The sequence below is a fragment of the Sylvia atricapilla genome, chromosome 12, assembly GCF_009819655.1.
Source record: "Sylvia atricapilla isolate bSylAtr1 chromosome 12, bSylAtr1.pri, whole genome shotgun sequence".
Taxonomy (NCBI): Eukaryota; Metazoa; Chordata; class Aves; order Passeriformes; family Sylviidae; genus Sylvia; species Sylvia atricapilla.
In genome coordinates this window covers 9955751-9966639 of record NC_089151.1, presented here as the reverse complement: position 1 = coordinate 9966639, position 10889 = coordinate 9955751, and the positions used below count along the sequence as shown (strand labels likewise).

Here is a 10889-nt window from a genome sequence, read left to right as displayed (position 1 = left end):
CAGGTCAAACACGAGCAGCTTTTCAATACCAAAAATGTCTTTGTACACATGTTTTTATAAAGGTAAAACAACAGCCCTGGTCAAAAAAAATTAAACAGACAAGTGTTAAAAAGGGCACATTCTTTTAGCCCCTGGTTCAGATTAGGAATTACCAACAAAAGAGTTTAAAAAAAAAAAAAAAGGGGTTGCAAATATTTCATATTCTGCAGAATATGTTTTTTCCTATTGCACATTTTATGATAAGAAGATAAGTTAGAGTATATAAGTTAGTTTCTACAAAAATGAGGAAGAGGGTAAACTGTCCCAAAGGCAGCTATGATAAGGCAGATATCTTAGTCTATTTTAGACTGCATATGTACAATTTATATTATGCAGTATTAAGCTGCATACATTTTAAAGAAAGCTGTGTCTGTTTATGAGAGAGAATAATTCCTCTTTTACACTAGAGAAATGTGTACTGGGTTTTCATGCATCACTAATATGATTCATTTGGATTGTATACAGAAGCTACACCTGCTCCAGAGCCTCTTTTCTACAGTTTCTAGGCAGAATCAAGGTATAGGAAAAACATATGCTGTCCTAGTGACCTGCAAAACTAAAGCTGTAGTTTCAACCAAGAAAAATAATGAGCAGCAAGTTAATGCTACTTATTCTCTTAATGTCCATCTTTAGCACCATATAAAGCTTTTTGGTGAAAGATTCCAGATATCAGTTTTGCAGAAGCTTGGTGGTGTTTTACATTAGCGGTGCATTGATCAAGATTCATTTTACCATAGATTCACAGACAAAAAAGGAATTCTTATTCAAAAAAGGTGCTGACCTCAATTCAGCCAAAGAACTAAATATTTTAATAAATAAACTAAATATTTTAATAAACATTATGTCACATTTTTTTGCAGTCTATTTGTATTTTGGTACTTGTGATGTTAAGCCTTTCAAACGGTGCTATAGCTAATCAGCCTTAGAAGAACAGAAAGTTTATAATCAATATTGTTGTTTTCGATAAATGTACAAGTCACCAGAAACACTAACCTACCTATGAAAAGCATCATGTCTGCAAAGCCACAGTGTGAGTCACAGGATAAGGCTAGTGGAAAAAAAAATGACAATATCATATAGTAATACAATATAATTTGTCAGACACAAATTAATCCTTCCTGCCCACTCAGTTGCACTGGTCAGGCCTCCTATCAGTAATATTTCCTGTTTGGGTACCTCAAGAAAGATGTGGACTCACTGGAGAAATGCCAGAGGAAAGATTTAAGTATGCTCAGATATGTAGAAACTATTACCTGGGAGGGAAAATCTGAAAACATTAGTCTGGTGAAAGCATAAGAGAATCATAACACTACACAAGTGTGCAAAAACTAGCTGCAGAGTGGAAAGGGACCAGTTCTTGCATCCACTGAGGATGGATATCATTTGCAATAACAGAGATTCTTCTCAGATACAGAAAAAAATCATTTCAAGACATTAACAGAGAAGTGCTGGAATGGATCAGCTAGGGAAGTCATGGGCTTTTAAATTTTACTTTGTAAAATCATCTGTCAAGAGTGGTAGAGCTAGAATTGATCTCTCTCCTCTGGAGCTCCCCCCAGCCTTATTTCTGTGACGACTATGCTGATCCAGTTTATTCACTGCTCTCAGCTTTTTCAGAGGACAATGCTGGTTTCAAGGACTGGCAATCACAGGGAAATCCTGGAAACCAGCCAAGGGAAATCCTACACTCATCAAGCTTCCATTATAGGCAGCCTTCAGTTAGCCCAAATACATCATTATGACAACTCCTTAAGCACCTGCAGTTGCAAAACACAAATAATAATTTTATAATAAAGTTTTGTGAATGTTGATGGTATCTTTATGGAAGCAGAGACGTCAGAGTGGGAACTGAACTATGAGATGTTTATAATTAGTTTCATTAGAGCAACGGGAACAGTCTGGCAACACACAGACGACTGTTGTGCCAGGAAGTACCAACATTTTCACGTGAAGGAGAAACTGGAAAAGCACCATAGCAGAACCAAGTGTGTGAACCAGTGTCGGGGAAGAGGCCAGCGGGCTGTGCCCAGCGCTGGCTGCACAGACAGGCTGGCGGCTCAGCCGCACCAGCGGCCGGATTGCTGTGAGAACCCAGACGCCTGCTTCCTAAATGTGGTCAGCGTGGAGCCTCCTCTCGGGCCGAACCCAGCAGCAGCAGCCCGGCAGGAGGTGCCTGAGGACGGCATTTTACCGCACCGCCCCTGCAGAGCCGCTCCTGGCGCATCCCTCGGGGCGGGCTGCGGGACGGGATCCCACGGGCATCCCGCACGCAAAGAAAGGCTGCAGCGGATCTGTGGACCTCATCTGTAGTGCTCAAGGACCAGAATCACTGTACCAGCCCTAAATGGTGAATGCCTGCAGTGGTGAAAATGCACCATTCTCCTAGAAACTACCTGTGCCGTGCGCCATGACCGCGCCTGCCCCTCTCCTCTCTCAGATACCGGCCCGCGTTTCTCCCAGTGCTCATGAACATCCATCGCCCTGGGATCGCACCCGGAGAACGCGCCTCAGCTGCCGTGAGCACGGCGCTGGCCAGCTCCGGGCAGGGCAGGGCTGAGGGGACAGGGATCCCAGCTCCGGGCAGGGCTGAGGGCACAGGGATCCCAGCTCCGGGCAGGGCTGAGGGGACAGGGATCCCAGCTCCGGGCAGGGCTGAGGGCACAGGGAGCCCAGCTCCGGGCAGGGCTGAGGGGACAGGGAGCCCAGCTCCGGGCAGGGCTGAGGGGACAGGGAGCCCAGCTCCGGGCAGGGCTGAGGGCACAGGGATCCCAGCTCCGGGCAGGGCTGAGGGCACAGGGAGCCCAGCTCCGGGCAGGGCTGAGGGGACAGGGATCCCAGCTCCGGGCAGGGCTGAGGGGACAGAGATCCCAGCTCCGGGCAGGGCTGAGGGGACAGGGATCCCAGCTCCGGGCAGGGCTGAGGGCACAGGGATCCCAGCTCCGGGCAGGGCTGAGGGGACAGGGATCCCAGCTCCGGGCAGGGCTGAGGGGACAGAGATCCCAGCTCCGGGCAGGGCTGAGGGCACAGGGATCCCAGCTCCGGGCAGGGCTGAGGGCACAGGGATCCCAGCTCCGGGCAGGGCTGAGGGGACACGGAGCCCAGCGAGGGACAGGGCAGGGCTGAGGGGACAGGGATCCCAGCTCCGGGCAGGGCTGAGGGGACAGGGATCCCAGCGAGGGACAGGGCTGAGGGCACAGGGATCCCAGCTCCGGGCAGGGCTGAGGGGACAGGGATCCCAGCTCCGGGCAGGGCTGAGGGGACAGGGATCCCAGCTCCGGGCAGGGCTGAGGGGACAGGGAGCCCAGCCAGGGGCAGGGCTGAGGGCACAGGGAGCCCAGCGAGGGACAGGGCAGGGCAGGGCTGAGGGGACAGGGATCCCAGCTCCGGGCAGGGAACAGGCACGGCGGAGGGCACAGGGATCCCAGCGCGGGTCAGGGCTGAGGGGACACGGAGCCCAGCGAGGGGCAGGGCTGAAGGCACAGGGAGCCCAGCGCCCGGCAGGGCACAGGCAGGGCGGAGGACACAGGGAGCCCAGCGCGGGACAGGGCTGAGGGGACAGGGAGCCCAGCGCCGGGCAGGGCACGGGCAGGGCGGAGGGGACAGGGCTGAGGGGACAGGGAGCCCAGCGCCGGGCAGGACAGGGCTGAGGGCACAGGGAGCCCAGCGCCGGGCAGGGCACGGGCAGGGCGGAGGGCACAGGGAGCCCAGCGCGGGACAGGGCTGAGGGGACACGGAGCCCAGCGCCGGGCAGGGCGGAGGGCACAGCAGCCGCAGCACGGCCACCGCCCGCCCGGCCTCACCTGCCCGAGGCGGGGCTCCCGCGGTGGGCAGGGCCGGCCGGAGCCGCTGGCCCCGGGCTCCGCCGCCGGCTCATGCGCAGCCGCCGGGGATGGCGGCGGCGATGGCGCCGCGGGTGCTGCCGCTGCCCAGGCAGCAGTCCTTCAGCCCGCCCCCCGTCCCCAACCCCTTCGTGCACCCGGGCCGCCTCGGCGCCGGCGACAAGCTGCGGGTAAGGCTGGGGGGCGGGCGGGAGATGCCGCCGGGGCCGCCCCGGGCTGGGATGCGCACGGGAGCGCGGCGGGCGCGGCGCCCCGGGGCACGGCTCGGGCCGGGCGCGGCTCTGAACCGGCGCTCCGTGCCGCGGCCCGGCCTCCGCGGGGCTGTCGGCGCTGCGGGTGGGGGGCACTGGTCGCTTTGGAGCCCCTTCGGCGGGGCAGAGCGCCGTGTGAGCCAGCGAGGTTTGAAAGTGCCGCCGGCAGCCGGGGCTGCGGGGCCCAGCCTGCCCAGCGCCGCCCGTGCCCCGCGCCCACAGCGGCCCAGCGCCGGGTCCCTTCTACGGCTCCGGGCTTGGCCGGGAACAGGCTGCTGCTGAGAGCATTTCCTTCCCCTGAACGGCACAGTGTGCTTCCTGGTCTAATCTAGAGAGCAGATACGCAGGGAAGTTATGTAAACGGTCAAAGATGCAAAGGCGGACAGCATAATGAACTGTTTTTGAAACTTAATTTTGAAATTAAATTCTTCAGCTTTTCACTGTACACAAGCTGAATGCTTGCTCCACACATACACAAAGGCTTACTGACTTCAAACTTAAAACTTTCAACACAAGATTTAAAACAAGCTTTTGGAAATATTTGCGCAGTCACTGCTGATAACACATCATTCCTAGAGAAAACAGGGGTCCTGTTTCAAGAATTAAATACTGCCTGTCAGTCAGTCATGTCAGATGCCTCAGCTCTAAAGTGAAGATGTCAACTTCTCTCTGATATGGAAAGCTAAAATAGAAGATAACTTTTTCAGTCATGCTGTTTCAGGTGCTTAACTAGCTTTAGGCTGATTTTAAGCCTGGGTTGGGGAGGAGGGAGTGATCTCTTGGCTCCATATTGCAGGGTGTGCAACAAAACATGGTACCCCAGATTCCACTGTGTTACTGACAGGTGCCACTGGGTGAATTGAATCAGGCCTCTGAGCTGAGTGCTGTCCCAGTGTGACCTGTGTACCTGCACACATAAAACTTAGAGGATACTCATACAACTGAAAAAGCTTTGATTTAAAAAAACATTCTTTAAAAATTACCTGATGAACTAAACGTGAATATACGATTGAGGACATCAGCGTGTAGGTGAAATAACAGTATTTTCTGCTGGTGATTATAAATATCTGAAGTTGACGTACAACTAAATATTTTATGTTTCACATAGATCTTCCTCAAGTTATAAACAATGTTTCCCCTGAAGGTAGCTGGGTAGAGGATATGTGAGAAACCTGGAAAACAATTTCAAGTCCTTTTATTCCCCTATGTTTTACTAGCAGTTTGGATCACATTTTAAGTGCATTTTAATCAGTAGCTTTAGGCATGAACCCTGAAGAAACTAGTTTCTTAATGAGGTTCCAGAAATGGACAGCTTTCTGTGCTGGCTGTCCTTTCTGGAGGATGCACAGACTACTTTCAAAAGCTGGCATAATAACTCCATAATGCACCTGGAAGGAAAAGCACCCATCTGGGCTAGGACCTGGTGCTAGTGAGCTGAGGAGCAAAACAGTCACAGAATTGTAAGGCAGAAAATCACACAAGAGAACCTTTTTTGTATTGTGGTTTGCTCCCTTCTGTTCTTTTTCCCCTGTGGTCATAAGGACTAGGATACTTTCTGCTGATTGCTTTGTCCTGTAAACCTCTGCTCCTCTCTTGCTCAGCACTGCCAGTCAGACCTGCTGGGAGTCAAGGCCTTACCAGACAGTGTTAGTATAAACTTCAGAAAAGGGAAGTCTCCCTTCTCTTTCCACTCACAGCAGGTGTAGTGTTTCTTCATTCTTGCGTGGTAAGGATAGTCTTGTTATGTCTCCCCACTCTGTACTATTCCTTTAACATACACCAGTAGAAACATACAATTTCAAAACCCTCTTTCTTAGGGGGTCCACAGTAGGATTTCTCAGTGTTGGTGACCTTGAATGTAAGGCTGCTGTGTGCCTGATGAATGGAGCTTGAAAGTGAGACAGGGTAGCTATTTGCATTTCATTTAGCTTCAAATATAAAAAAAGCCAAACTGAAAAGTGGAGTGAGAAGATTTTACAATGTCTTGCCAGTCCTTGTTAATAGTTTACAAGCCACCCTTTATTCGTCACTTTTATTTGTCATTCTTTAGAATGTGCAAAGCAAGGATCAGCTGGGCTGTGCTAAACATCTCCATGTGCTAAACTGTTTTAAAACAGTTGTCAAATACTTCTGGTTTCCACCCTCTGACTGAAGTTGGCTGCAACTCTTTGTTGAGATTTTTCCTGGGTTTTAGTTTTAGTTCTTCTGTTCCTGATTGCTCACTTGCTGTCCTAACTTCTGAACTGCAAATGCAAAGCACAAATTCTAGGTAAGTCATTACTGGATTCCCGTTTTTGCAGAAGAGACTCTCAGTGGACTCCTGCAGTGGTGAACTATGTAATATACCACAACCAGCATGATAAAAGCAGTATTTTTGGAAGCAAGCAGCTGGACTGCCTGGCAGAGCTGTGGCATCCTCTGGATGTTCATGGAACACCATCTTGCCCTGTGTACTGATGTGGGGGACAATCCATCTGATCACAGCTTCAGGGGTCAGAGTATTTCAGTGAGAGCTGGGCTTTATTCTGGTCCCCAGCCTGCTCTGCTGCTGCTTCCTATGGAACTGGACAGCAGCTAAAGTTGAACAAAAATTCATATGGAATTCTGTGGCTTTCTGATGGACCTGCTTTTCCACTTTGCAGGTTCCTACCATCAGTGGAGGCATAATCCATGTATTGATCAGGTATCAGTCAGCTATGGGAGTGGGACCTGGACTGCCAGGACTGCTGCAGTGACAGGATATGCAGTTACTGCAGACACAGTAAACAGAAAGTACATGGGTGATTCAGTATGTGGGAAAAGGTTCTTTGGGTGACTCAGAATAATTCTATCTTGGTGATTACTGCACAGAAGCTGGAATGGCTCTGATCCTACTGAGTAGTAATTAAACTTCGTATTTTTCTCTGCATGTTTTTCTCCTATGCTTTCTCTTTTTTAGTCTACCTTGACCTTTCTCTTTTCTGTCCTTTTCTTGCCCTACTCTGCAGCTGATGGAGCAGAAACCAACTCTGCCTCATTACACAGTGACCTAGAAAGCCAATAGTTTGCATCAGCAAATCAGTACCACCTGTGCATCTGCCTAAAATAGATTAATGAATTTATTAAAGTTTTGAAGAAGGGATTGTTTTGCTTTTGCTAATGCATCCTTTATTTTTCATTTTAGGTCAGTACATTTTTTTTTTTTCACGAAGAAAAACATTATTTTAAGTTAAACAACACTGATTATGCTTGCACTGCGCATTTTGGATAACTGAATGCAGCTGAAATGGACTATAGATCATAGTAAAAGAGGATGCATATAGAATAAATACCCCCAAACCTAATTTTGGGAGACAAGCAAGGCATCTCTGTTTGTTTATCTTCCTACCTGACTTTTTCATATTTGCCACAGCTGGCACCAGCATGAGTGGAGGCAATAAATCTCTAGGGTCAAACCTGTCCTGCTCATTTCTGTGATCTGGAGCAGTCCTTTACCTGTTGTCCATAAAGTTATGGTTAAAATTCCCTAACTAGTTACACAGAACTTTTAAATAAAAGGAATAATCAGACCTCTGTGTTCAGATATCTCCTGGAAACACATTGTATGTGCTTGGAGAACATAAACATCAGCACAGTGTGCCTGCTTATCATGCTTTATCTTCATTTACTCTGTGTATCCACTGTCACGTTTTGTCTGTTGTTACTGTGCCCGTGGTAGCACAGAAGCGAGTCCTGAAGGTCCTAAATTCATCTTAATCCTCATCAGTGTCAGAGGGTTTAGAGCCAGATGGCAGAGCCTCTCCTGAATATTGACAAGAGGAGGATAAGCAGATATTACATGAAGATGGAAGGGATTGGGTGGGAGGGAAAGGACTGTGTTGGTGAAAGGAAAATTAGAAGCAACTGACTGTATGAAAAATTGGAAAAAGTATACACTACAGTGCTTGTTTTCAAATATACTACACTTTTTAAAGAAAAGATGTAAATCAAAATCCACTGTGATGTTAATAACCATGGCTCTAGGAGGTTGCAAACTATTTTGTAAAACTGACAAAAAGTCTTGCTTTTTCTGTACAGTAAGAGGCCATTGTTAAAGAGCTGACTAGAAAAGTTGATTTTGAGAGAGGGGCACTCTCTTGTTCAGTTGTGGATTTTCTTAAAAACCAGTAAAGCATAACGTGTAGTAAGCTCAAAAGAAAAAGTTAAAACTCTCTTAACTCTCCTTCAGTAACTTCTCCCATACACTTGAACTGGTGGACCTGTCAGTCTGACACACTGCCATAAGTTTTGAGGGACTTGAAGAAACAGCCCAAATAAATTCTAAAAAATCACTATTACAGTTCTTTTGAGGTGTGTTTTGTTTCGTGCATAGGTTTGCACACAGACTGGTCCTCATCATTGTTGGCAGCTGAGCTGGGTTAGTGCCAAAGGCAATTGAACCCTTTGCAGGATCCCCAGGAATGGCTCTGAGATGTTCACACAGCTCACCTCCCTCCCAGCCCCAGCAGTCTGCACAGTGCTTGCTGCACCATAAAGGCTAGCCTTCAGGATACACTTTCTAACCTATTGTGCTGGGGTAAAACAATTAAGAATTTCTTCCTGCCCTGTACCAGAGCTGCCTGTGGTACATGGTGCTGATACACCTGTTTCCTGGAGCTACGCATGAAAATACACAAGCAAAAGATTCCTTTGGGAGGGCAGGGGATGATGTTTGAGGATTATTTGCAATCAGGGCAACTAAAACCTTGGTTTTGCTCAATTCCCAACTGGGGGAAATGGTGTTGTGTTGTGTGTGCACAGCTCCCTGGAGCAGTAGTGAGGATCACTTGCAGCAATATCGTGACTCAACACAGGATATGCCATTTGGAAGGACAAGAGTACAATTAGTCATCTTAATGATCCCACTTGACTTCTAGATAGGCAGCTAGTGATAAAAAGCTCTGCAGTGGCGATACGTGTCATTTGGGCAGACTCATCTGAGCTGGTTGTGTGCTGCAGACCAGGACCAAATATAAACTGGAGCCAGCAAACGTAGTTTACCCTCTGTGTCTAGCCACATCCAAGTCAAAAATGTAAATACTTGGATATTCCAGTACTTCCTGAAATGGGAACTCAAAAGTTGAAAATGAAATGCCATTAATTACTTCCCATAAGAGCACTGGTATCATTAAAGCTTCCCTTATTAAATCACAAAGCAATAATGGTAGTACTTTAAAATCTTTGTAAAGTAACTACACAGATAACAGAGTCATTGCTGTTGATACCATTTCTTAAGATTTTCCCCTCTTGTTTTCCAGACTGTTCTCCAGGGGATTATTTTGCTTCCCCTCCGTGTCATATGCATCGTATTCATTTTACTGCTAGCTTGGCTGTCTGCATCAATTGCAACTTGCTGTCAGCCTGGAAGAGGATTTCTGCCACTGAAAGGATGGAGAAGGTGAAAAAGTGACCAATATTTGTGAAAACTAAGCTTATTTTTTTCCTAATAACACAAAGCGAGGGTCTAAAGCTTTTTTTTTCCCTTTCACTCCTCCTTTTGATTAGAGGATTCCTCAAGTTTTTTTACCTGTTTCTATGAAGCAAAATTTTAATGAGTATATTTTACAACAATGATGAAAATGGTATTTTTTAATAGGTAGATTTTTGGTTGTCTTGAGACTAAAAAAATTATAAAAACACTTATAGACTATCTGTTAGCCAAGACTTAAGTAATAATTCTAGCAGGAATATTTGAGAAAAGAAATTCATTAAGCAAGTACTTTGTAACATGACATAGGCTAAGGTGCTGTGTAGCCTTTGTCATTTCTGCTATGCTATGTCTCTCTGACAAAATTAGCTTTGACAGTTCTCTCAGCTGCATTGCCCTTGAAGTGGTATTTCACAGCTGCTTCTGTGGGTTCTGGGTTTTGGTCGCTCACTTCTGACCTCAAAGTACTGAAGTTGCCTTTTGGCCATGATGCACTGCAGGTGCAGGAGGAGGAAGGGACACAGGAGGTGAATTCTGACAAGACCAAAAGGTTACGGAGAGTCCCATGAAAGGAGCCTGTCCCCTGTTGTGGGAACAGGTTCCAGTAAGGAAACATTGTCATTTAATCTTTCTTATTTTAGATTCTTACAGAAAGGACATTAAATCTACTAATTATTCCCCTCACAATGGTGTTATGGTACAATGCCATAAAATATGCCATGAGAAATTGTGTACCTGGGAAGAGGGTTTCACAAGGTGCTGTACATTGCCTTATCTGCCATCATGAGAAGGTGATGTCCCCTTCCCTACTTCTCCTTTAGCCCTATATTCTGCTGGTGAGGAGCATTGCTACCCTGTTTGGGGCCCATTGCTGGTTAGAACTAGGAAATCTGTTAGAGGCTTTTCTTTTGAAACACAAAATGAGTACTGACTGTAAGCTGGACAATATTTTTGTGTTTCTGTTTACAAGGAGGATGATCCAGACAACTCTCTCCAGCCTGACTCGTATGGCGTACTTCGTGATGGGATTCCAAGTTAAAGTGAAAGGGAAAGTAGCCAGTCTACCAGAAGCCCCAATCTTTGTTGCAGCTCCTCATTCAAGCTTTTTTGATGCCATTATTTGTGCCCTGACTGGAATGCCATCAATAGTGTCTAGAGCAGAGAATTTGTCAACTCCAGTATTCGGCAGTAAGTATTTATGAAAAAAAATTAAAAGTTATGAATCAAAGACACGACATTGGGCCAATAAAAATTTTATCTCCTTAAGTGATTTAAGGGTGGACTTTTAAGCTCTTTAGCTTCCAAAGATAGTGA

The 10889-nt window shown here is 47.2% G+C and overlaps 1 protein-coding gene across 2 annotated transcripts in view; it reads left to right on the top strand.

Annotated features, from left to right (window-relative positions):
• Positions 1–3928: 3928 nt before the first annotated feature.
• The window catches only part of LPCAT2 (lysophosphatidylcholine acyltransferase 2), a 30480-nt gene continuing 23519 nt past the window's right edge, over positions 3929–10889 (top strand). For both annotated transcript variants that reach the window (XM_066327855.1, XM_066327856.1), the window contains exons 1-3: positions 3929–4048; positions 9406–9545; positions 10546–10763. In XM_066327855.1, coding sequence (XP_066183952.1) covers positions 3929–4048; positions 9406–9545; positions 10546–10763 — 478 coding nt within the window. The remainder of the gene's footprint in view (positions 4049–9405; positions 9546–10545; positions 10764–10889) is intronic.